Source organism: Nipponia nippon, unplaced genomic scaffold (genome assembly GCF_047370975.1).
Source record: "Nipponia nippon isolate SJK-2023a ecotype South Korea unplaced genomic scaffold, ASM4737097v1 scaffold_3, whole genome shotgun sequence".
Classification (NCBI taxonomy): Eukaryota; Metazoa; Chordata; class Aves; order Pelecaniformes; family Threskiornithidae; genus Nipponia; species Nipponia nippon.
Window position 1 is genome coordinate 93275502 of NW_028262347.1, and position 27613 is coordinate 93303114.

General features: G+C 40.5%; 1 protein-coding gene across 1 annotated transcript in view; it reads left to right on the forward strand.

Annotated features, from left to right (window-relative positions):
- Positions 1-774: 774 nt before the first annotated feature.
- Positions 775-27613, forward strand: part of ANK3 (ankyrin 3) — a 382696-nt gene continuing 355857 nt past the window's right edge. Inside the window, exon 1 of the mRNA XM_087766877.1 lies at positions 775-1009. Coding sequence (XP_087623003.1) covers positions 956-1009 — 54 coding nt within the window. The 5' untranslated portion in view covers positions 775-955. The remainder of the gene's footprint in view (positions 1010-27613) is intronic.

Consider the following 27613-nt stretch of genomic DNA (forward strand, 5'->3'; position numbering starts at 1 on the left):
AAACACACTTTAATAAGATCAACTAAAGTAGTTTATTAGACATTTGAAGACTGTAAAAACTAAAAGCACAAGCAGAACTACTGGTTAGGTCAACGCAGCATCTCGAGCGCGAGGCTTACGCAGCCGTTGGCTTTGGTGGGGAGCCCCAGACTAGCTCACCCAGGCCGCGGCGCGCTGTGGGTGCATACCAGCTGGCCAGCCTCCACAGGAGCAACCACCGGCCGCAGTCCATGTGTGAGCTCTTCTCCGCTTGCTTTTCACATGTCAGCGACTTTGAATTTGCATGATAGTAAATACACTACACCTGTAGTACTCCCTATGGAAAACCAATGGCGACCCTTTAACTGCGGGAGGGAATTCATTAGTGCCAAGCTAGAGAATTTAACTGGCTTTTTAATTTCGTGTAACGAGCTTCAGCTGGGCTCCCCAGACCGCATCCTCCAGAGCGATCCGCCCTCGGGGCTGGCGCTGGCAGCTAGAGGCCGCCGTCCCCAGGTGAGCCGCGGTGCAGGTGCGGGAGGCCCGGCCCCGGCGGGGCGCAGGTGCTCCCCGGCCCTTCAGAGCCCTCCGGTAGCCGCCGCCCTCCTGGTTCTCCCGTGCGGGAGACCTCGGGGCGCTCCCCCCGCCGCAAGGCACCTCGTTGCGGGCGCTCACCAGGGCGGGCGGCGCCCGGCCGCCTTCGCCGTCGGGGGCCGCAGCTGCCAGGCCGCGCCCCGCTGCCCAGCGACGGGGCGGGACGGGACAGCGGCGGCCCCCGGAGCAGGCGGCCGGGAGCCGAGCCCGCCCCTCCCTGCCTGCCTGCCTGCTGCGGAAGGAGCGGCACCGGTGGGGCCCGGCTCCACCTGAGGGGGCGGTGGCGGCGAGGGGCAGGCCCGCCCGCCGGTGGGGGTGAGCCCGGGACGGCTCTGCCCCCGCGCTGGGCGAGGTGAGGAGAGGTGCCTGGGAGCGCTGCAACATGGCCTCCTCCTCCTCCTCCTCCTGTCCCGCCGGACGGGGCGGCAGAGACCAGGTGAGCGCGCAGCCCTCGGTCCCGCACCGCTGCCGTCGGGCGGGGCGAGCGCAGGGGCGCCGGTACCGGCGGCTCCTTCTGCTTTTCGTCCTCCCTCCTCCTCGCCGCTCCTGGGCAGAGCGGGGCCAGTGGCCGTCGGGCTACGAGCGGCGACGCCGACGGCGGCTCCGGGCGGGGAGCGGCGGCGGCTCGCGCTGCTGCGGCCGTTAACGGTCGCCGCCGCCTCTCAGCCCCGGTCCCGCGGCAGCCCGCCGGGAGGGGAGCGGCCGGCTCTGCCCCCAGCCCGCCCAGGTGCGAAGGCTGGAAGCGGGCGCGGCCAGCCGCCTCTCCCTGCCGCGGACCGGAGCCCCTGGCCGAGCCCGGCCTGTCCCGCTGCCCGGCTCCGGGCCGGCGACCGCCCTGCCCCGGCGGGAGGGAGGGAGGGTCGCGCTGCTCTGCGTCTCCCGGCGTGAAAGATGACAAAAACGTCTCTTAAGACAACAGCGTGACCGCGCGTTAGCGCTTCTGCCGTTAGGAATAAGGTGCTTCAACACGCTGGTAAAGGGCTAGGGTATCGCAGGTGCTTTGCTTGCCTGGCTTGCTTCTTTTTCACACTTCAGTCGTGAAACAGCCGTGTGCGTGTGGGATGGAGGCTGAGAACCCTCTGGGGTAAGGGCTGGAGTCGCCTCCATCCTCACCTGGCTGCGGATCCAGGCCTGCGGGTCGCTGTCGGGGAAGGTGGCGGCTGGCTCACACCGCGTCGCTTGGGGCGCGTGGAAGGGGCACCTGCGGCAGGCCGGCTTCGGCACCGCGTTCACCTGCAGTGGGGCCGGTAAAGAGAAGGTGCTGTGGAAGCTTCTGCCACAGCGCACAGGTAACAGCACAGGTAGCCGCAGGAGCTGGTTTTCTCCTCAGTCCTCCTTCCTCTGCAGTGGTTAGACCCAGGCCAGAGGGTCAGGTGAAGGAGCTTTGCTACTGAATTGTGTGTCCCGTAGGTATTGGATGTGATCACTTTCTGTTTATTGCTCTGACAAATGCTGCCTTGTATCACAAGCAAGTGGACTGGTCTGACATTCTTCCAGCTGAACACACATGGCAGAATTAATTTTAACTGCGAAGACTTGTGTTCTCAGGGCAAAAAAAGAGCACATTTTGGCCCTTTGCACAAAGTCTGACCAGCAAAATGACACTTCTCCCAGTAAAAGTAAGTTTTAAGGGATTGGGAAAGTATGATAAATGGGAATTGCTGTGGTTTTTGGGCTATATGCCCAGAACTCCTGCAACTAAAACTGAAAATTGTAAGACTAAAGCTGTAATTAGTCAAGGGTGAATAAGCTTTATCCTTTGTTCCTTTTTTTTTGTTGCTGTTGAAGTTGATATCTTTTGAATCATTAAACCTACCTGCTTTTTTTTCTACTACTTGAAACACTTAGTATCCCATCTTCTCTGTCCAGTTATTTTTTTCATTGCAGAGTGCTATGGTTTCTCATGTTTCTCCCTTAAATCTGTCCAGTGTTCATGCTTTAAAACGGAATGTAAATTAACACCCCAAGAGGACTGATCAACTAGAAGTAAAGTGCTGCTCTGGCAGTCAGGTCCTCTAAGTTCTGGCTCAGCAAGCTGCTGTTCCCCTGCCCATCGCTACTTCGTATTGTGAGACCTGTGTTTGAAGGAGAGCTCCTAGGACAGCACTTCTTACTGTGGTGTCAGTGCTCCAGGCATTTTCGCTGCTTCTCTTTCAACAGCTGGCTCAAGGATAAATAGGGAAAATGCGGCCCCGTGTGCGTTTTCACAAAGTGGGCAGCTTCCGAACTTATTCTGAAAGGTTTGTAACCTAGGCTGAGTTGAAAGCGTTGAAGCACTGAGTCCTTAAAGGAGGTGACTGTTCTCAGTCTCCAAACCTCCTCCGTTACAGCTTGGCCGTGGAGTAGTATCAGAACTGTTGGGGAGTCTTGGCTTTTTCCTCTGGGCTCTGATCTTTTCAGACCATCAAGGGCAGCAGATTGCCTATTGGTTTGAGAAGACTGTTAGGTCAGGCTCCAAACTTTTAAGGTGTCTTTTTGTGTGGTGGCAGTGTTTGGTTGTTGTGTTGGTTTTTTTTTTTGTTTTTTTTTTTTTTTTTTTCCACCCCAAAGGGTGGTGGGTGTGTAAGATGTTCAGATCTTGAGACACTTCAAATGCCCAGTGTTAGAAACAGGGGCACGCTTTGAAACAATCAGTGTTTTTAGTGAGTTCCTTACATGAATCTTTTCTGCCATCGTAAATGTTGCTCTGATGTCCTAGATACTTTCCATGGGAATTTGCAAATGCTCATTGCTTGACTTCTGTTACAAAATGATACTGTACTATCACGTGCCATTGCTCTGTTGATACTTGCCAGAGGATAAGGTTGGGGATTTTTGTTACTGAAAAAATTAGCACCTCTCCCATCTTTTCCAGATGCTAATTTACTGGCTGTATGCTTTTTTTTTTTAAGCTAATGAGCTGTATCTGTTATAATGCAGCGGTTTGCAAATTCATGTCAATAACTACGTGTGGATAACGTGTGGATAAATATATTTTCCTTTTTTTTTTTTAAATTCTATATCCAGTTTTTGCTAAGATAACTTCTAAGCTTTGCTGTAAGTCAAAGGAGTCAAAGTTGCTGTAATGGCATAGGAGAGAAAATAACTTGCTATTAAAGATATTTTTACGTTACTGTACTACTTTGCTGTTAATTATTAGGATGGCTCTGTTTGCTTTTTATTTCACTTTAATGTATTCTAAAATGTTTTGTGCAGAAGTTTATATTTTGAAAAAGCAACAGGAAGAGTGGAATGCACTTTGTTTTAGTTTCGGTTCTTTTGCCATGATGGTTCTGAGCATCGACACAGAGTACTACTACAAGTCAACAACTAAAAGTAAATTACACTTGTAGGTCACTCACAGTGCTGTGTTTTGTTCTGTAGTGTTTATACCTGGTCAATTGACAGTACTGAAAGTATGGGGATTGTCTATGCTTGTAGGAGATCTGACTTTGAATTTTAGAAATGAGAAATTTTCATAATTTTTTTTGCCCCCTAAATTGAAACCAGGGCCTTGCTGGTAAAAGAGAGGAGACTGTGGTCATATTGGTGTGCAGAGGAAGGAAAAAACTCAAACTCTGTCCAAATATGAAAGCCATGTTGCTATCGCGTAACAAAAATAATTTATTGTTGAAGTAGAAAACTTATTTCACAGAATAAGCTTTCAAGTATGATCTGTAAGACTGCAAGTCCAATCATAGCTGCTCTGAAAAAAAAAATCATAAATCTAAATTTTCTTCAATCATTGAAAACTTTTGGGGAAAATGGTAGTTTTACAGTGTGTGTGTATTGTTATTGGTTTTGTTTTTTGTTTTTTTTTTGTTTTAAAAAAAAATCCAACAAAAAAACCCCTAGTAAATCAAAACCCAAACAAACAGCTAAAAAACCCCTGCTACAGCTCAGACTACCTGAGTCTCTATACTAGGTAAGTGTTCAGTATAGGCAGTTTCCTGTCACTGCTGTCCATTCTGGTTTTATCCTATATTTTTATCAGTTTAACTTTGCTTTTCTTCTCCACTCCCAAGTTCTTGGAGTTCTGTTCTTAATCCTCTGTTTCTGAAAATTCAGTGCTCTTGACACCATGTAAAAACTGTTGACTTACTAATCCAGTGGTTCATTACCCATTAAAAGTTATTTTTGCCACTCTGTTTTGTCTGAAGTGTGAATATTTCCCTTTTATATTAGGTTTCGTGATAAGCTGTTGACAATGGTACTTGTACTCCTGTTGGCATGGCTCTCAGAATGACAAAATAAGACCTGGCGTGTTGCATTAATTCTGAGAAAAGCATGGTTTTGCAATCTTTAATCAGGCAAAGTTTCATTAGCTCTTTAAGGGAGTCTGACAATTACTTGGCCCAAGGAAGCTTTTTTTTTTTTTAAAACAGCTCATGGCAATTGTCAACTTCTTCCAGAGAAGCAAAGAATGGCATAGAACCTGGGGCATGAGGGTAATATGAAATATTTCTGTGGATTTTATGCTTGAATTTTGAAGTGCATAATGTTAAATAGGTATTTATGATACTGACATGTCTAAGAAGGAAAATGAGAGGTTTGAATTTTCCAAAACAAATCTTTCAAAATAGTTTTAAACATATTTTTTCTTTAATGTCATAAAACCAATTCGGATTCCATTCCTTTCTTCCCTGAAAAATTTGAGAAATTAGACAAAAATTGGAAAGAAAATATTTCTTTCTTTTTGCTTTTTTTTTAATCTGGGAGCAGGGTAGGGGGAGAAAGAAAGAACTCCAAACTGTTACTCTTATCTTTTGTAGTTAAATGCCAAAACTTTGCTGTTCTTTTGATAACTTTAATGCACAGCCTGATGGTTGATGCAAGTGGCTCTTGCTCTCAGCTGTTGAATTACATTAGCATTTACATAAAATACATAGAAAATAATAGTTGCTTGCACTGTCTGTTTCTGCTGCCCTTGCCATTGGGATGCAGTATGACTATGCAGAGAAGTTATGTTACAGGTTGAGAATAATGGGTGAGGAGGATGAAGATGACAGCAAATTGTTTATTAAAACACTGAGTAGTGTGATGGTGAAATTCTGAGGAACCGTGCTCTGCTTGTGCCAATGATTGCCTCATTGTTCACATGATGATTGTGTACTCTTACAATCTTGCCCAGTTTTAGTAGTGTCTTGAGCAAAAAGCATCCTGTTTAGTCTTGGAGTAGTGGCTGCTCTTGTTTCCACGCTTCCCTGTGACATCCCACACAAAAAAATTTAGTATTAACTACTTAATTATATTGTAATTTCTTCTATTGAATTCATTCACAACTTCAGTTCCCACTGACTTGTTGAAGAGAAAAAGATACCCTATTTCCTTCAATCTCCTTTTAAAATTCAGAAAGTTATTCTCCAAGGGCATACTTAGCTTGGTGCCCTTCAAAGGAGAAATTATTCAAAGTTTCCATATAATATCTGATGTATGCATCATGATTTATCAGTATGTGTTATCGATTCTACCTGATAATGACTTAGAAAATGTTATGAACTAATGAAAGGAGTTCATTAGTTCTGAGCTGTAGTCGGCAGTGTTCGTGGGCTGGAACCTTCCCATTCACCTTGTGCCCTAGTACTAAAGCAAGAGCAGGCTAAGCTTCCACACTGATCTTCTGTATTATTTTAAACAGGTTGTGATGACAGCTCCTTTTAGTAGGAGAAACTAAAGTAACATTCCGCAATGACAGAGTAGTTGATAGCATATGCATGTCATGAGAGCTTGTTTCTTACTGAGAGTCTTCGTAGAGATTTGATTTTAGGTTTTAAAAACTCTGTGATATGGCATCTGTTTTGGAAAGTATTTTTAAAACAATCCTAATAAAGGTAATCTTCACATAACTTGTGTAGAACAGGTGTAAGTTAGTTTATGGTCTTTGCATGCTGTTACTAGTACTATATTTTAATTGTGTGTAGTTGTATTTTTAAAGAAAGGAATATGGATTCTGTAGCTTCCATGACAATTAGTTTCCTCTCTGAAAAAGCAGAAATTGGAAAGGTTATGGATGACCACACCCTGACCTAATAATCAACAGAAGTTCTTCTGCTTTTATTTTTTGTCAGATCAGAATTTCTGCCTGTTACTGTATTGGGGGTGCTGATTATGCAGTTGGTGAGGAATTACTTAGCATTAGGAAGACGTTCAGGCAGCTGTCTGTTTTTCTTCTGAATTTGAAAGTTAGAAGTCTGAAGTCCCCTGTGGTGGGAAACCTCCACTTTCACATAAACATTATATGCAAATGCCTCATTTGGTTTTGTTTCAATTTACTATTCTGTAGATTTTTGTTGTGTGTCTTTTCCTTTTAGAAGATCATCTGCTTTTGTGTTTCTTGCCCTCACTTTTTTTTTTTGGGTGGAGGGGAGATTTTATTTAATTTCTTTTCCACCCTGTAATCTCATACTCATTTCTGTCACTTTAATAGTTTAGTGCAGCCTCAGGCAATGGAGTAGGTTCTGTGTGGGTTCAGTTTCCTCAAAACACCTGTTTAGCTTTAGGACTGGTTCAAAGAAAATTCATCCTGAAATTGCTGGTCTTACTGTGTAAAGAACCCCCAGTCACACCTGAGAATAGATCTGACAAAGCTGAAAAATTGGTAATTAGTTTTAGCCTTTCCTTTTCTTGCTGAGATGAGTCTGGTCTATATGTGAGGCCACAACAGATATTTAAAAGCACAAAAGTCAGTCTCTTGTAATAGGAAAGCAAGGCGTGTGGAGGTAAGTAAGCAGAACTGCAGGTATTGCTTATTGAGTACAGTTAATTTGAGTGATTAAATCTTCCTTGTTTCTTCACTTCTTTCCCGTTATTTTGGAGCTTTCTGCTCATGCTGTGGAGGACTCCCAAGCAGCAGACTGCTTTGCTTCTGTACTGCAGGACTGACCCTTTTATGAAGGTGTTTTGGGGTCTGATGCCTAAAGTTTGGTGAGGAGGTAAAGAATGAGTCTTGTGAACGGGGAGGGGGAAGTATACAAGGCCAAGTGAGCCTAGTATGCTCTTTAAATCATGTCTTTGGGGCATAATAAAACACTAAAAACTTAACATAAAAGGTGAGTCAACTGGCTTTGTGTTGTAACAATCAATACTGCATTCGGGGAAAGAAAAAAGACTTCTAAAGAAGAGTAATCCAATTATAGGTATAAGTATTCTATATTAAAAAGTAACAGTAGTGACATAGTAATAATCATGTGATATGTGTTAAGGGAGAGGCTAATTAACTTGGCAAAACCAGAAAGAGTAGTAGTGACTTCACAATAATCTTTGAAGGAAAAACTATAGGAATAAATATATTTGGTAACTTTTTCAAAACTTAAAATTATTCATTGCTTACCCGCCAGTGACCTCAGTGCTCTTCTGTAAAGGAAAACATTTTATAGACAACATTAAAAATAAAAAAAAGAGGGGCTCAGTATGAGTTTTAGAATTTATTTTAAAAAGAAAAACTGCATGGTGTGTTTTATTTTGGTGGTGGTTTTGGTTTTCTTTTTTTTTGGTAGATATCTTAGGCCATTTCTGTAGGTGACTATCTCTTACCAGAGATTAGATTTTAGGTGCAGTAGTTATGTTATTGCCCCATATCTCTACTCATATGACTCCTTTGTGTAATATCTGAGGTACATAAACTGGTACATATATCACCCAGAAATGTGGAGCAAGTTCCCTTTAAGGTGTGGTAAGTGCTGAGGTAAAGGAAGTCAAAGATGGAAGATACTCTTAACAACCCCTTCAAACACTTCACCTGGGAACATTACATGCACCTAGACTTGCTCTTAAAGTTGTTGGAGATTTTAGGCATAATAGCTACTAAGCAATTGTGTTTTTAAGTTTTGTTGGGCTTTAAATTAGGAAAAGTTAAATATCCACATGGCTTCTGAGTATCTGGCCTTAAACTTTTTGGTAGGTGTTCTTTAATCTGTACCAACATGTCCAAAGTTGTTGCTTTCCATGTCTTTTGTAGTACCATGTGGAGCAGCTGCTCTGTGCTCTGACTGAGGTAGCACAGGCAACTTGCTTTTTGTTTAACCTCAGCCTCCATAATGGCATACTTTGCCTCACCACATCACACTGTTGAATAAGAAGCTGCATCTCTAGTGTTTTCTACACAGCCTCGTAAGCCTTTGTTAATTTATTTGGGGAATTCAGCTCAAATTCTTAGGGTACCATACCTGCAACCTGACAAAGATGGGAACAAGTCCAGCATGTTTCAGGATGTGGGCTTGCTCCTTCAGTGACATTCATTTTTACAAGTAATGACTTGTTGTGCCACAGCTATAACCCCATTTTGTAGGTGAATGACCTATAGACGTGATTCGATGTTTTGTATCTCTGATGTTAGAGCCAATTTCCTTTCTTCTTCCTCTCTACGCCTTGATTCTGCTTGCTCCTGTTCAAAGAATACTGCAGAGAGAGCACATACGCATGTGTCTGAGAAGGCAAATCATTTCACAGGTCATGTCTTTGCAAATGCGTGAATCAGCCTTTCTCTGGGATAGGAGACTCTGGTGGGAACAAGTTACAGTGAATAAGGAAAAGGTAAGAACTTCCTAAATGGCATCTGCCTCTTAAAAATTTGCTACGTAGAACAGCACCAACCAGTGCGGGTGCTCAGCTTTTATATTCAGGAGCATATGTAGCTCACAAGGCTCAGCCTGAGGCTTGCTTGGTCTTAGACTTGGTGGTTGTGTCCTTGGGAACATAACCTGTAGCTTCAATGTCTCATTCCAGTGCCTTAGTTCCAAATACCCTAACACAGCAGAAAACTTTTCTGTGGGTATATTTATTCCCCCTCCCCGCCTTGTTGCATCAAATCTACTGTGCCCTGGTGATCCTTGTAATTCTGTGTTAAAAAACTGTCTGTTTACTTCTTCCTTCCTTCTGATACCGCTTTGTGAAATGACTTTAATTCAGTAAGGTACTCTTATTCTTGAAGTTATTGCATTTCCTTATGTTGATACAGGTTAAACTTCTTTCAGCCTTTAGTCATTTTGGTGATGTGGCTTACAGCACAGTTTTGAAAAGTGTTTTGTTTCTGTAGCTGGGGAGAGCTGGACTGTAGCCATGTTGTGGCAGGAAGCGGTAGGGGAGCAGGGCAGGTGCTTTGCTACCTGGTTTCATTGCTGTAGATGTTATGTAAATACAATGAGACTTTCCTCTGATTTCTGTGATGTAATGTTTCATAAATAAGCACTGTGTTGTTTAAAAGTCAGGTGTTAGAGGTAGCAAGCCAAACACATTCAGAAACAATGTGACAAGTCTGAAGAGAAATATACTTTTCCAAGGATCCTCATGTAGGAGCTAAGCATGCATTCTAGGGAAAAATCACTGGAAACAGTATTTTTCTGAAAAACAGTATCTTTCTGAAAAACAGCGACGTGTTTACCTGCCTTTGGTTTAGTGGTTGGAAAAGTCTGGGACTAGCAGTAAGAGGGTCAGTAGCTCCTAAATGAAGCTGTTTTATCAAGTCTTGTGAAAACCAGCAATAGTTTCAATATAAAGATGAGATATACACTCTACTGTTCTAATTGAGTCATAAATCAAACAAGTCCAAAAAAAAAAAAAAAAAAGAATGCACATGCATCAGTCTGTGTCAGTTCAGCATACTTTCCTGCGTGTGGCCTGTATTTCTTTTCACGGCCTCCATCCCTGCAAAGCTGCTTTGTGATCTCAGTCTTGATGCGGGTCAAAAGGGGAAGATTGTTAACATTCCTCCTGCCCGTCTCCGTCACCATTGGCAGCTCTCAGTGGATATCAGTCCTTTGGGCTCGTGTGGGAGAAGACAGTGGAATTTTGTGCCACTTGTAATCGCTCTTCCAAATATTTCTCTCGCTGTCTCATCTGGACAAAAACCCAGCTCCCAATTTTTTATTATTATTATGAATTGTGATTGATTTAGTCATTGGAATGCCATTTTTTTCATATTTTATTAACATTTATGTGCCCATCAGGAAGTCTATGATACAGCTAAAGAAACAGTTTTTCTCCAAGAGACCCATAAGTCTAGGTAGTGTTCTCTGTAATTGCCCTTTAAAAGTTGTCTTGTCCCTGATTGGCAACTTTAATACTGTTGCTTATCTATGTGGCTTTTTCTCCTCACTTTAGTGATTGTGCTGTATTTGTTTTGGTACTCGTATAGTTTCACTGTGACAACTTTGGTTTTACAGGATAGAAACAACCATTTTTTTTTGACTGAATTTAAACTGCCTTCAAAGTAAAGTGTCCTTTGTTCTGCAAATGAATTATACTGGATTGTTATAAGCAGTTTAGAACTGCTTGTTACAGTGATGCAAGTAGATAACAACATGCCTCTGAAGAGATTAAGTACTTCTCATTTCATGTTGCATTTGTTCAAATCATCATGATTCTAATGAAATGCATTTCTCTTCTGCAGTCTGTTTCCTTTGTCTTTAATGTGTCCATCATCCTGAAGAACTTGTTAAAGAACATGGTGTTATCAAACAATATTCCCTTGATCAAATTGGAACAAAAGAAAACATAATATTCAGTAGTGATCTATAGCTTGAAAAGCAAATGTACAAAGATCATTAACCTCATACTGAGCTCAAATATATTCCTGGAGGGGGGCGGGGGGGGGGGGGGGAGAATATACCAAATATGGTTATTGCAAAGGTTAGATATTGGGGAGAAAAAAGTTTAGAAACGGAACCCGTTTTACTTACCCACTACAGACAATCTTTACTTAAGAAGAATGTGTAAAAAGATACTCATAAGCAACAGCAAATTCCGTAAAGTTTGTGCATTTTATGGTTAATGTTTCTTTTATGTCCTGATTTTACTACAGTTAAAAAAAACAGTGTATTGTAATGGAAGAGCCTAAAGTATGCATGGTATGTTTAACTGGACTGTGATGTTTAAGCAACAAAAAGGAATACCATTCAGATTACTTCTTCCATGGAGCAATTGTCTTGGACACCTGTAATTTGGTCATCTACTTGTTTTTGGGCCAGTTCCACACACTGCAGATGATTATGGCAGTTTAGCGTGATAAGTAGGCTTTCTGCATGAAGGACACTAGCATCTGAAAAACCCTTCAATACTAGCGTAAATAAACCACTTGACTGCTTTGTGTTTTATTATGTCAAACCTCTTTGTTCTTGTTTGTGACAGTTGTTGCTGATGTAAGTATAGCAAATCCAGCTGGACTAGTCACTCAAAGTCCTTGCTAGGGGTTTTGTCAGTTAAAATTATATACAGTAAGAACCTTGGAAAGCACCAATATAAGTTGTGTATTTTTAAATATAATGTACGAACAAGTTTGACTCTCCTGGACATGTGTCCACACATTATAGTGAGTTTCATATAGCAAATTCTGTTAAAATAACAATAGTGGAACAGCTAAGAGAGTAAATTTTATGACGACTGTCTCTAAAGGATGAAAAAAATGTTGTGTGACTGCTGCTATATGTGATTGCTTCCATTGGCTGAAACAAAAAATGCAATCCTGTTAGTTCTTAGCAATACTTCTATAAAAAAAGTTGTATAACTATTTAATGGAGTCACAGCCTTTAGTCATTGTCATCCACACTCATCAGTTGCTCACTAGTTTGTGCCTTTCTCTACTCTTTGTACTGTGGCAGAGTCTGTACAGTTGAGGAAGTGGAATTGGCTCTGTCCCTTGTGTGTGCAGAGCTGCTGACTGGTTTGACTTCTCGTAGGTGCTGAACGGCAGTGGCTGTCACCAGAGTTGGAAGAAATGCAGCTCCTCTTAATAACAGACCTTAAGATGATGATATTCTGTTGTGGAATACTAATTTAGGTGATATGATGACTGGAGAAAACAGTGATGGCAGTATTGAGGATTGACAGATTTTTTTTTTTTAATCCATGTCTATTTTTTGAGATTTGATTGGAGAAAAGATTGGGATGAAATGTAGAACAACTTTTCAGAACCGCTGGAAGTCTAGAGTTGAAATATTTAGAGGAATAAGTGATTGATATATAGATATACATAAATTTTTATAATAAAAATGTTTTTTAAAGTGTATATATTTGATATTTGCATAATAATAACTGGGAAAGAAGAGTCAGAGACATGAAACAAAGGGAGCTGATAACCAGTCAGTATATGTGGCCAGGTTGCTAGGGCAGTAATATTGGTAGGAGGTGTCAGCAGCCAAATTATTTCTACCATAATGATGTTGGTGCCTGAAACTCTGACTCCAGATGCTCATCTCTGTCCTGCTGGCTTGTGTTTTTGGCAGCCACCTTGCAGGAGTTTCAACCTAGAATGCTGGGGTGTGTTAATGAAGGAAGGAGGGGGCCCATGGAGCACGGCGTCTGGAATACAAGAGATTCAGTAGAAGATGGATTAATGTGAGTCCTTCCTGTCCATCAGCGGTACCTTTAGCGGTTCTGAGTGTGCCCTCTGCTAGCGCTTCTGTCAGGTCTTGGGTGTTCAGTTGCTGGTTTTGGCAAGGTCCATGCCGTACAGATGCTGTCTTCCATGGTTGTGTGGAAGCTTTATTGTTCATTTTTGCTGCTTGTGATGCAGGTGTTACTGTTCCCCTTGTACACATAAATGTGTTTGGCTGTGATTGCAATTAACCTGGAACAGAAAGCTGGTCATTAAGAAATAACCTTTTATTTAATGAACCATGGCAGATGAAGCTTGGGCTCAAAAACCTGCTGACATTGATAGAAATCTTGAAGCTGCTTACGGGTGCTGGAGTGGGTCTCTTTGTAGCTGACATTACAGTAATCTTCTGTACTTCAACATCAATTTTTTTTGTTCTCTTTCATAGTGATTAGGTAGATAATGAAAAAACTTGCACCGCCTGATGTTGGCTTCTCTGTCCTTGAGTAAAACACATTTAAAAAATAATTCTGTTGGGTTCAAATGTCTGCTCATACAAAGCCTGTAAGAGAAAGGCCATCCTTGAAGTTATTTTACTAGGAATCCCCTAGCTTCTAGTGAAATGCCAGATTTATGCCCTAGTGCAGTAAGCTACAGTCTTACCTTCCCAAGACCACTGGATCGCCTTCCAAAAAAACCCAGGTAGTGAAAACTAATGTTTCCTTTCTCTTCTGAGATCTTGACTCTTTTCCCTATTAGTGTTATAGGGAACTCCTGAATACTACTGTGAGTGAGCTCTGTGCTTTCTGGGTCTGCTGTATGCTCTGAAGTCTTGTTGTGAGTGTTGAACCAGAGAGGACCATCCACAGGATTGATGCCAGGTTTTCCTTAAATCCTAAAATTTCTCCTAAAGATCCATGGTGAAAAAGCATGTTCTGCTCTTTGAGATGTGCAGTAATGCTGTCAAGCACTCATCTAAAATTTATTTCTTCTTGTCTGTTTTTAACTGTGACTATTTAACTCTTGGCACTCATCAACAAAAATATTTTTAACTGTGACTATTTAACTCTTGGCACTTGTCAACAAAAATACCTCCCTCTGCATTTTTTTTTTTATTTAGCGTTGTATCCTGTGTAATCAAGCAACCCAACACGAAATGAGGATAGATAAATGTGCACCGCATCTCTCGGTGCGGTTAGTGCATGGGGCCAGGTGAGCAAAAATGGAGGCTGAATTTTTATTGCCGGTCACTGACTGTGAGCAGTGCCTCTAGGACTGCAGTTCCTCCAAGAACCTCTGCCAATATGTAGGTGTCTTGCACTTCCCCTGACGGAAAGAATGTCCTTGTTGTTTTACTTAGATTTGTCAATATAGCTGCCCCACCGGCAGCTTGCCAGCCAGTCTGTTTGTGATCTCTTCTGCTTACAAGGGTGGGTAGATGTTTGTCACTCTTGTCTTAAGTCTTGTCTTTCCTGGCAGATGCTCATCCCTACCATGTGGCTGATTATTCTCTGGGTCAGAAAGCTTGTAGAATGCTGGTAGGTCTTTTGTCCATCTGAACTACTGGTCCCCTCAAAGCATGGGCTGGAGCTTTGTGATATTCTGATCACACTAAATATAGAAGCTCTTCCATTTTGCAGAATGTATTCTTTCGTATTTTCAGTAACTCTTCCAGTTAATGGTTAGTTTACTTTATAACAAGTATCAATGTCTATATTGTTTCAGTCGTGCTGATAAACAGATCTTTGTATACTGATACACAGTAGTTTGGGTAGACAAACTCACTGTAAGATCTAATAATGAGCAAATGCTTTTATTAAAGATGGAAAGGCCACTAGACTGCACCTGCTAATTGTAAAAAATGAGTTTAATTTGAAAATGGATCCAGAGATTTGTTTCATTTGTTTCATTTCACTACCAGTTAAACTTGTTAAGGGCAAAGAAATTACGTAGCAATACACTACTTAATCTTTTTTTAATGTATATCTTAATGTGGTATAAGGATTTTTTAATCTGTATTCAAACTCATAGGTGGTTATTCCTTATGAAAGATTGTAGTTTATATTTAAATAATAATTACTATAAGTAACAATAAATTTAAATAACAATTACTAAAGAAAAGAATGTGCTGCACTAATTTTTCTCCCTTCCCCATGCCCTGCCACAGCTTGGGGTGGGGGGAAAAACTGTATGAAAACTGATCTTGTTTTGATGCTAGTCAGCAGTAAAACTCCCATTTATCTGCTTTCATTTCTTTGACATGGCTAACTTCTAATAAATGAGCTCTGTGCTCTTCAATTGAGACTCAGTGATGTGTGTATTCTTGTTTCATAATCATTTTTAAATGATTAGCCAAGTAGAAAATTGCATGCTCAGTAGAAAAATAAATTGAAGAGTGTAACATTTGTAATATTAATCTTCACTAAATTGTAGTAAAATGCTTTGAAATGGAAGAAACATGGACTTCATGACTTATTTTACTGCTAGCAGAAGGTTCTCTAATTTGCAGTTGCATACAAATAGTTTTTCTACTGTGCTTAATTAGGTGAACAAGTAAAAATAAGTCTTGAAATTCAGACCATATGTAATGTTTGGAGACTTGCACCCAGTTTCTGCTTTGGAAATTTTTAAAATATATAAACTTCAAATATTCTAGGTATTCTCTCCCTTCTTATTGCTTATCCCCTCCTGACCCCAATGCTTACTAGTGAGTACCAGATTTAAACAAATGTTTTTGGCATGTTACGCATTTTCCCAGTCTCTTCAGTATCTTTATAGTTTCAGTAGGTCATGCTCAGTATATGAGTGGGGGGAGCTGGCCGGCGGGAGGGGCAATGATCGCTGCTTGGGGGACGTGCTGGGCATCAGTTGGCGGGTGGTGACCAATTGTAGAGTGTATCGCTGGCTTTGTATTACTGTTGTACTATTATTACTTGTTTTTATTATTATTGTTATTACTTACTATTATTACTGTTCTATTTTTATTTTACTTTAGTTATTAAACTGTTCTTAACCCACAAGTTTTCCCCTTTTGCCCTTCCGATTCTCTTCCCCATCCCACTGGGGGTGAGTGAGCGAGCAGCTGTGTGGTGCTTAGGTGCCGGCTGGGGTTAAACCACGACAGTAGGGAAGGAACTGGAGTGCTGAAGGAATTGCATCTGTTAAATGGCCAGGCAAGAGCGTGGTTAGAAACAAAGGTAAAGACTACGAAATTGTAAAGTTGGTATCATAAAGTAGGGTGCAGGGGAAGCAAGCGGGACTTGGCTGGTGTGAGGGAGGGCGAAAACTAAAGCAGGCAGGAGAAAGATCAGACTTGCGAGCAGAACTGCAGGTGAAGACACTCCCTCATGTTAGATCCTGCTCATGTGCTGGGCCTTGGTCTCCTTGCACATGTGTTTGACAATGGCCACGTTGTCCTGATGGCATCTGGCTGACCTCACACTTCTTTGGATCTTTAGGGACCTGTGCAAGACAAGGTCAAGGTCTTCTGAGCCCTTTAAAGGCATGATGCTATTTTTGTGTGTGAGTTGGTCTCCAACATCATTGACATAATGGGATTTTCTTCTATTTGTCATAAGTTTAAAATAGTAGCCAACGTATGTATGAGATAAGATTTAATTTAATGATCTTCTACTGTAGAGGTATTGATTGTGATATGTTCTTGTTGAAATGAGATGTTTTGATTACTTTCTAATTTTGGATCACGTGCAATACTGGCAATAGCAACTTCTTTTTGTGCCCCTAAGCAAGCATCTTGCAATGTAAGTCAGATCCAATGTCTATGAAAATGTGATGCAGAGTATTTTTTGGTTTTTGTTAGCACATTCTTTCTTGTCCTACTGTTGTGGTTTAACCCCATCCAGAAACTAAACACCACACAGCCCCTTGCTCACTCTCCCCCAGTGGGATGGGGGAGAGAATCAGAAGAGTAAAAGTGAGAAAACTCGTGGGTTGAGATAAAGGCAGTTTAATAGGTAAAGCAAAAGCTGTGCAGGCAAGCAAAGCAAAACAAGGAATTCGTTCATTACTTCCCACCAGCAGGCAGGTGTTCAGCCATCTCCAGTAAAGCAGGGCTCCATCACATGCAACGGTTACTTGGGAAGACAAATGCCATCGCTCCAAACGTCCCCCCCTTCCTCCTTCTTCCCCCAGCTTTGTACGCTGAGCATGATGTCATAGGGTATGGAATAGCCCTTTGGTCAGCTGGGGTCAGCTGTGCCGGCTGTGTCCCCTCCCAGCTTCTTGTGCACCCTCAATCTCCTCGCTGGTGGGGTGGGGTGAGAAGCAGAAAAGGCCTTGACTCTGTGTGAGCACTGCTCAGCAGTAACGGAAATATCCTTGTGTTATCAACACAGTTTTCAGCACAAATCCAAAACATAGCCCCGTGCTAGTTACTATGAAGAAAATTAACTCTGTCCCAGCCAAAACCAGCACACCTACAAAACTTAAAATATAGCCGGTCAAGTGTTGGGATGTGCTGTCAGCCAGGGTGGAGCACTTCAGGATTAGCAGATGGACTTTGTTTTTGATTGAGAAAAGTTGGGTTTTTAGGGGAGGCGGGGATGGAAAGGAAGATTCTTTCAGTCCTCAAAAACTTGCATTTTTTTTAATAGCTTGATCCTGGAGAACTGTAGGTGCAGCACATGTAATAAGCCAGAAATACATATGATTATTAGCTTCAGATCCATATTTGTAACAGCTATGCTAAAGCAATGAGAAGAGGGGGGAGAAAGAAACACCACATTTGAAAAAACAATTTTTTCTTGGTGTTAATGGAAACCCGGGTCAAAGTAGTGTGAGCTAGAAATAGATGGAAAATGTAGAACAGGCAGAAAATAGGTATAGCTTTACATTTTTTCTAAATGAGTGATAAATGTTTTGCTTCTAAAAGCTATATTTATATATATAAGCACTGACTGGAATGTGTTAGAAATTGCTAAACCATCAAAACTGTTGTAGAGTTGATGTTGAGAATGTATGGTAGTGAAGCCATTGCAAAGCCAGACAGCGTGGATTGGTTTGGTCTGACATCCTTTCTCAAACCAGACCTGAGTATATTTGTCTCTCATTTGTCCTTCACTCCCCACGCCCAGCCAGGTGGTTCTAGGTGTGCCTTCCTGCGAAGGAACCTTAGAGTTTCCGCATCAAAAAAAGAGGTGCTGTTTCCAGAGAAGCTGCAACATTATTTTACTTGCATTTTCACTAACACTCAGATTTATTTGAAAGGCAAAACACAATGAGTTTCTTCTGTGGTAAAGTGAATGTGGGAAGGAAGGTGGGAGATTTTACCTGCCAATTGTGACGTGTCACAGGTATTTCATGGTTTACTGCTACCCTGATGCACTGGATGTGCTTGGGTGAGAAGGATCTAGACAGAGTATTCTGAGAGATGCCTTGAAAGAAATTGAAAGAGCAACTTGTTTCAGATATAGCCCCAGTTTGTGTGTTCTTGTTTGATAAGCCTATTACAAACCTTGAAGAACTTAAACTTCCGCGTGGCAAGAATAGACTTGCTATGCTCATTGATGTTTAACTAATGTCTGAAGCAAATGCAAATGAGTTTGACAATTTTGGGGTGCTTTCACTTCCCTAGAAGTGACAAACACAATGGATGTGACGTTACTGAGGAACCTTCCAGGTAATTGCAACCCAAAAGAAGTAGGAAAATCCCAGAGCTGGGGGATGGGATGGGGGCATGCTTCTTTCCATCTCCTTCCTTCTCTCTCAACAGTCAGTTTGAATTCAGGGGGCCATAAGTGAATGAGCAGAGAAAAAAGTTCTGCCATGTATGGAGAACCAGCCTGGTACAGGGCATGGAGCAGAGGTAAAGCAAGAACCTACAGTTTTGGGTAAACCAGGTTATGGTGGACGTCAGCCTTAAGATTTAGAAAATAAGCAAAGTTAAATGATGTTTGGTGGTAAACTTTGCAACTGTATCGCAGACAGATACCTAAGAGACTGTTGGCTTAAACTGTTTATCAAGCTTTATAAAAGTTGGTTGCTGATCTTAACCCTATTTAATAGGTCACTAGGGAGAAAGACCAGAAGCCTATTTTGCAAATAGACCTTCCCCTTCAAATTAAATATGGTCAAAGAAACACTTTAAATGCTGGTGGGCAAAAAGGAGACTTTAATGGATTACATTTGTGAACCTGATTCTAGATTTCTGTAGTCACTTTCTGAAAATGTTTTTTGTTTTTTTGGTATGTGACCAAAGCTTTGTCTAGACTGTTATTTAGTAAGGGTTTAGGTTTTTTCAATCACAGTACGGATTTGCTAAAGGAGAGGAGAGGGAACTGTAGGATCCTTCCTCCTCCCGTTAACTTCACGTAGGGCAGCACATGGGCTCAGGTCCTGTGATGGGAATTGCCTTCCTTCGCTCTTTGCCTTTTGGTCTAGACATCTTTGGATATGGCTAAGTGAAAGTGTGTGTTTAAGTGTATAAACATACACTACTCCTAATTGTTCCTGAGGTATAAATGACCATTCAGCTTGAATTTTAAGAATCCAAAATTGTGCTACATGATCAGGTATTAATGACCTTTATTGCAGGTGGGCTTGGATCTAGGAAGAAGGTGGTTTTTACCCCTTTTCACTAACTAGTCTTTTCCTGTATGCATACCTAGACAATCTAAGTTATTTTTCCAAGACTTTTTGCCCTTCACACTCTTTTTATACAATAGGTAGAAGCGTTTTTATTTACTCTTGTGTGTGTGAAGGGAGTTCTTCTGTAGTTTGGATCTTTGTGCAATAATGGAAGTGCAAATTGCTAGTCTACTTTCAGTGTCTAGTAATCTTATACATTATTCCTCTCCAGGGTGTTTCCAAAACTGTTTCCTTTGCTCAGAATAAGTAGTTTTATTCTGTGCCATCAGGATAGGAGAAACAAAGTAAAAGGCTTCCTTCTTAATATTTCCATAGTGTTAACAAAAGAACACCAGTCATGTTAGTATTGGCAAATCTCAAGCACTTTCTTGGTAAATAAATAGACAAGGAAGAACACTGGAGGGAGAGCCTGAAGAAAGACTCGCATGTTTCTGCAGGGAATGGAGAGTATGATTGTTGGAACTAGTGATAGAAAGAAACTTGGCACGTTCACTGATGAATGCCAACTTAAAGGGAAAAAAGCTGAAAATATGTTATCTTACCTACCAAAGAGGAAGTCGTAATCCCTAAGTTTTGATGTAAGTGGTTATACTCAATTCTGTAGTGTATATCTTGAAGTGAGGGGAGAAATATGAAGCCTTGTTTCCTTTGAACTGCTGTAGGATTATTTAGTTCATTTTATTTTTCTGTGAAGAGGGTTGTCCCCGCCCTGACAATAAAATAAAACCAGAAATCAGCTTGCTCCAGAGGCCACAGAAGGTAAAAAGTAGGATGTGCTCATCATTTATCAGTGAGAGAGGGTTCCTTAAATCAGAAATGGGAAGCATTTTTGGCATTAAAAACTGCAAAGATGGCAACAGCTATTTTATCTTAAATTTAAGACTTTGACCTTAAGCTGTTTGACTGTCTTTGGATCTTTCCAAATTATATCTAGTCTATTTTTCATCTAATTTAATCTAATTCCAAATAGTGCTGGGAGTTCCCTTCAACAGCTGCATGAAAAGACATTTGGGGGGGCCACAAGTGATACAAATGAATGCAATATGTGCTTTTGTTAAGTCAGGCTTCCAAGAATCAGCTTTTATAGAAGAAAAAGGTAATACATGTGCATTTCTGTACTTGCCAACTATTCTCACCTCCCCGTTAATTTATTTGGGCTAATCTGATTCCTTTTAGTCACTCTTCTGAGAAAGTGAGCAAGCAGGAGTACAATGTAGAGAGGGATTTGAGAAGCAAATTCTTTGGGGGGTCTGTTGATGATGTTCATAAAATGTAAGCCAAAATAATGTCTTGGAGAACTGTGAGGTCCCTAAAGGTGGGGGATAGCATAAGTTGTTTCAGAACTTGTGTGGTCAGTTTTGTACGCTGAAGATCTTACGATCTAAGAAAATTCTGTACATTGTATTTTTCTTTGTAGTTTTATTTGTAGGCTAATTTCATTTGCAGAGTTTAGCTATATTTTTATGGGTAAGTTTAATGAACATGATCGCTTGCCTACAAGAAGTCCAGTGTGGATTATCAACTACAGAGCAACAAGCATTCTTGCAGGACTAAGTCTTTAGGGGACAACAAAAAATTACAGGATAAATACTTCCTCAGAGCTGCTTCTTTTTTTTTTTTTTAACCCAATTTTTGTGATCCAAGTTTATTATATTGCTTCTTGAATACCTACTCAGAGCCTGGAGTGGATGCTTAATTCTACATTGGAATTAATGGTTTCTGGATCACTTTCTGCTCTTCCACTGCAGCATACTTCAGTACAAACTTCTCTGTTTACTCCCTGACAAGAGTAGCAGAGCAAAAGAATTGCTACCCAATTAACACTAATATCATGCTGGTTTTCTTGCTGATGACTGTCTTTCAGGAAAGTCCCTTAGAATATCTGTGCTTTCTGTTGGATTGTAGCACCTGATGAATTGTTCTCCACAACAGGGATATATACCCGAACTGGAGCCAGAAATTAGTAGCAGTGTTGTGACTGTGAATCATAGTTCAGAATCACTGGAAGATTCAGTGTAAGATGTAGAAAACTGAATTGAAGTCTTAAAGCTAAAACACAAACCTTGTGCTGAGTTCACTTAATAAATAATAGGGCTGTTAATCAGTTACCATAAGGAAATTTGGTTCAACTAAGTATTGTACGCGTGACATTCTCTATTATATTTTTGCTATAAAATTTCTCCAGCAGAGAATGAAAGGAAAGTACTTACCCTTTTTTTCCCCAAAGCATTAATGATTGCAGAGGTAGCAGCTTGAACAGCTCCAGGACTAGGAAATTACAAGTTCCTTCTATTGTTGTTTGTTGCTATGAGTTTTGTTTGTCATTAAGAACTGTTTCATGTGGGCACTTTGTAGGTTGTTGAATCACAGTGCCAACATTCAGCTAAATCACTGTTTAGCCTTGCAATTGTTTCTTTTGGGGAGGAATTGCAGGTGGGAGGTAGAAAGTTCAGGGTAATTATTTCTCTACTGTGTTGAAAACAAGCTGTATACCTATTGTATGCACTTACCTCTGAAGTATAAACAGTTTATACTGTTGAAATGTTTTTGGAAAGCAGTGAAGGTATTGGAGGAAGGGTGTGATTTGTAGCTATTTAAATTTCTGTATTTAGTCGAAGCAGAACTATTATTTCATTTCCATTTACACTTAATTGATTCAGTTCCAAAATTGATGCTAAACCAATGTGTGGATCAATCTACTGTATGGGATCTGATATGCAAAGTAACTTTATTTGCCTAGTGCCCCATAGAGGCTGAAGCTGCGCAGGTCTGAAGAGCTTTTGTGGCAACACAACTCTTCTGTGAGGAGGTCGATGGGGGAAAGCTGTGAACCTCACTGGTAGCTGCTTCTGTTCCCGTTGTCTGTGTCGAGCTGATTTGCTGTTTCCCACAGCCTCCTCCAGTTCATCTGGCTGCTGTCATCAGCTCGACTGGGAAGGCAGCAGCCACAGTCAGAGGAGTTTGTGGAAGCTGGGGGAGAGACGGGAGCGCACAATGCTGAGTTACCATGGCTTGCTCTCCTATTTCTCATTTTTGCAGCCTCTGCTGGCTGGTAAGCGCTCTGGTAGAAGCTGCCAGGTGCAAGAAGTGAGATGGAAATTGTGAGCAGAGCCAAGTATGGGAAGAAGCCTGAATCCTAAAATTGCCCATGGTGGCTCTGCTAACAGAATGTAATCGTATGGGGATAGGTAGTTGAGAAGACAAAGATCCCAGTCAAACCACTTATATATTTTCATCCGCTGAATGTGTTACTGTATGACCTATTAAATGCATAACTCTGCAATGAGCTGACAGAATGTTTTTGGTGAGAGAATGTACTTTTCAGCCGGGTTTTCCCGCACAGTAATCCTTTCTGTCAGCCTCTCCCTAATGACACTCGAGACATTTTGAACTTCCTGACTGCTTTTGATTAAATTTGACAGAGCAGAAACAGTTCAAAGTTAGTTTTTCACAAGCTTCATGAAAATAGGTGGGCAGACAAATTCACATTCCCAGTTTATCCACTGTAGTGTGAGCTTAGCCGTATTACTACACAGCAAAGAATCTAAGAGCGGGTGGGGAGCAGACAGGGTAAGTTCCAGTGTTCACAAAATGGATTGCTTAATTGTGTCACATGCTCATAAAACAGTTGTAGCACCAACCTTTGTTAAAGTTTACCAAAAAGAAAGTTGAGAACCAGCTCAGAGGCTCTGTTCAAAGATGTGAAGCACATTTAAGAACCAAAGAGGTTTTTTGTTCCCTTTATGTTACATAGTTAACTAGGACCATGTGCCTGATGAGGAATACATTTCTCAACTTCACAAAAATAGAGTTATGGCATAGGCAGGGACCCCTAAAAAGTTAAAAAAATGGAGATCATGGGATCTTCATGGTTCTACCTGTAGAATTCTCTCCCTGTAGCTCTGCCATTGTAGAACCTAAGCCAATACTGCCCACGGTCTCCAGACCTCCCCCTCTGGGGACCTAGTGGTGCTTTGCAACAAGCATCTGGGGACCAGCTCTTTTTTTTTTTTTTTTTTTTTTCCTCCTGGTGTTTTTCCTTGCTTGTTACTTCCTGCTCCCTCTTGTCTGTGCCTCTGTTCCACTCACATCAATGGAAAGCATGATATATTTTCGTTAGCTTGGTGTTTCAAGAGGATAGTGTTGTTTTTTTTTTTTTTCTTGGCTTGGTAGTTCAATTATCCATACAACTGGGCAGATGGTTTTACAGTGTGGGCAGAGAGAAAAGTAAAGCTGTGAGGAATAACTGCTGGTACAAGTTTAGGGGTTTAAACAGAGTGGTGTCTGATTCCTTCAGAAATCAGACTGAGTCCTTTGGTTGTACAGCAAGAACAGGCAGGCGGAGTAACTGGCACAGTGCTTCAGCTGTTGAGAATACCAAGTCTCCGAGGTTATAATCCTTGGAATGAGATGAGTATGCAGTGTGCCAGGAGGAGGGACAGGCATTTTTAGTTTATCTCTGGGTGAGAGGCCAATTATCAGTCTTCTACCCGTCAAAGAACAGAAGAACTGGATTTTTATTTAGAGAGAAATTAGACTGGTGTGAGGCTTTGCATATTTATTGCAATGAGATATTTTGTTAAACAGTGGTTAATTATTAGTGAGCTGAGAAGCCTGTCCAATATGAGGTTTCCTTTAAGCCTGCTGTAGGCTGTTGTGAAAACTCATTTGAAGGACCTGCAGTTTTTCACATAGTTTTTGTTTTTATCCATAACAGGCTTTGTGTCTTGAGTCACATTATGAATTGAAAGTAATACAATCCTCTCCCATGACATAGGATCTAAGCACTTGATTTTCTGTAATTTGACTTGTCTTTTTTTTTTTTAAAGTAAAAGAAAAATCAGGTGGGAAAGTTTGTTTTACCACTTCTGTTTAAGAAAGTAATAATTGGAGTGTATGTAATCCTAGAACATGCATTAGATATTTAGAATATGTAAAGGCAATGTGTATGTGGAACTTATGAGAACAGTAGTAAAAATTAATGCATTTTATCCTAAATCGGCAGACTTGGAAACATCCTACTGTACTCATTTTATTAATTGAGATGCAGATGTGCTTACAACTGAGCCTTTAGAAAATGAATAGCATGTATTTACACTGTTCATAGTAGAACCATGCAAATCAGAGGTAACATTTAAAACGATGCTTAAATGCATGGAAAAAACTGAAAGAAAAACAAATGTTTTGTTTACACGTTTTTAGACAAAAGGCCACTAAATAAAAAGATCAATAGTGCAGTTGCAATCTGTTTTGTGGTCATTTGCCATAATAACATTAAGCATGACACTTTGAATTGCAAAGGTGTTGGGAACATTAAAAAGGATGGATCTATTTTTGACATTTAATACACCGATAAATGTGATATTTTCATTAGTGTGTTTATATGTGCCCATTTGTCAAGGAGAAAGATAGAAAATAACTATAAAAATGTTCAGTAACCAAAGATGTTTTCATAAAATACAAGCATTTGTTGGTTTTTTCTGTACACAGTTTTAGAAAGGACAAGAGTTTCATCTTGCCTTTTAGGTTTACATTTTTGTTGTACCTTAAGAACAACTTCTGGTGAGAGTTTCTGCCTCTGGCAATTTCAGTTCAACTCATTTATTCAGTCTCCCATCTGTTTGCTTTTTAAAACTTAAATGACCAATTTGCGTAAGGCAAGTCCATACTAGATCTACCTGGTAGATCAAGGCAATGCCAAAACTTTGTCACTTGGTTAAATGATTGTTTTAAATTGTATTTGTAGCCTTTCTATTGAATGGACACTTCTGTGGATTCTTGGTCAAATTCTTAAAACTAGTGTCCTTAAGTTTGGATTCAGAAGCCTAATTTAAACGCTGTACTACAAGTGATCATTAAGGCACTAAGGTTTTATAGAACATGTTAACATCAGTATTGCTAAACATACTTTTTTATTTTTGTCTTATTTTATTTCCCTATTACTGGCCTGGAAGCCCTCTAGAAGCCTAATTTTAAATATTTTTCTAGTTCTTTAACTTTATCCATAACTTGAATTTCAGTACTACGCAGCCTTACAAACTTGCTAGGCACCATCTTAATCAGAATTACCTTTGCCATCTTTGCAACCACTATGAAAAAGCTATGTTACGTTAAAAAAGAAAGGGTGTATACTTCTGATTTTAATTTAATTGTAAATAGATTTTCAATTTCTACCAGTTCAGTCTTAAAATAAAATTGAATAATATACTAGTGCTGAAGTAGTGTACACAGTAGGATGCTCGCTTTTGCTTGTGTCAAAACCTGGGCTTCCTGGCTAAGAGCACAGGGAGAAGGGTAGCTTTGCATTATTTGTTGTTAAAACAAACGTGTTCTTTTGAAGTTGATATGCAATGGTCGTGTGACCCTTTCAGAAAAGAATGGGGAAGAAAAACACTTTCCTCTACGCTTTCCTCTTACCATAAATTATAAATAAAAGTGATGTATTAAAACAATAGCATTGCATTAAACCACTGTGGTCTTAAGAATTGCATCTCTGCATAGGTAAGAACAAATAAGGATGATAGTTACAAACAATGAGGTTAATTGTATGACCTATTTCATAACATGTATTCATATATATTTATAAGTACTGTTTGAAAATATTCTAGTAATTGACTTTTTTCATACATGTAATATGAAAATAAATTAAAGCATGATGACTTTTCTGTGCCACTTTTTTTGTAGTAGGATTTGAACTGTTAGATTTTTAGTAGACTGCATTTTCTCTTTTGCGCATTACTTTTTATAAACAGAAAACAAATAAATTATTCTAGGTACTTATTTGTATCACATGTGTGAACCCTAGCCTCTAGATTTAGGGATGTGTTTAGAGTGAAATTGTAGTGTAGTTCCCAAACACAACTATTTAATAGAAATGCTTTTTGTTGTTCAAACATGCTAAGGAAATTGATTAAAGGACTGACAGTGCACAAATATCTGGTGGTGGTTTCTCCTCTGGTGCTATGATAAAATAATGAAAAAGATCTACCTGAGTGCAATTGCTGCAGTGTTTGTAACAGGTTTATTCACTAGATACCAGTTTTGGATATCTCCGGGTGCCTTTCACCTAAACCATTTAAGCCTGAATTCTGCAAAGCGCACGTACGTGTCTGTATCCCATTGGCTTAAACTTCAGCGCATCCCTGATGCTTTGCTGGATCAGAGCTTTAGCTCTTTGTTGCTTCTTTTGAATGTTGTTTGTTTTTTTTTTTAAGTATTTAATAATTGACTTCATACATCTAATGCTGTTGGTTATCTTGGTGTGGCTGAGCTCTGAGTGCGCTTGGAGCAGTGCAGCTGGATGGTTTTTATGGGCTTGTGTGTGATATGAATTGAATGTATGTGGCTTCCAGTGCAAAATGAGCAGTTTGTGTTAGGTTTTTGCTGGTGTCTGAGTGGTGATGTAGGAGCTACATGCTCCACTCTAGTCTGATATTATATGAATTAAGTTTAAAAAAAAAAAAAAAAAAGGCAGTATGCAGCTGAAAGCTTCTCAAAAGGCAGTTGACCACATAGAGGTCACTGCTAAAGGGAGGATTTTGTGCTTCTGGCCTAATGCCCTTGTGCCATCTCAGCACTTGCTAGCTGGCATAGCTCACAAAAATGACAGAAAACAAATCTAGCAGAAAGTTGTGGGTGTGTTGGTTTTTTTTGGGGGGTGGGGGGCGGTTGCTGCTTTAGTGAGTTAAAAAGGCTTGAAGAGGGTCTGCTGAGTGCTGGGGGAAGGCAGGAGTAACACTGGAGGAAGGTGAAGGGGGACCTCTCCCTTCTGATGGGAGTTCTGGGTGGAACTGCATCTCTCTTCCAGTTTCCCAGAAATCCAAAAGCCAGTGATCCTTCACTTGTGTGTGAAGAACTGATCTCTTTGCACAGTGTCTAGTGTCTTGACTATTAGCGTGGGGGTTAACAGTTTGCAGTTAACAACAAACTAGTTTGCTGTTTTAGTATAAGAAGGGCCTTGGAATTGTGAAATAAGTAACTAAAGATTCCTTTTCGTAATGGGTATAGTCAAATTTAATCCTGCTATATGAAGTATATGTCAATGGATATACCCAAAAGCATATTCACATTTTGTAAGAGCTATGAATTACATCAGTGATGTCATTATTCAGAAAACTTAATTTTACTGGAAGTGGTATTTAACTC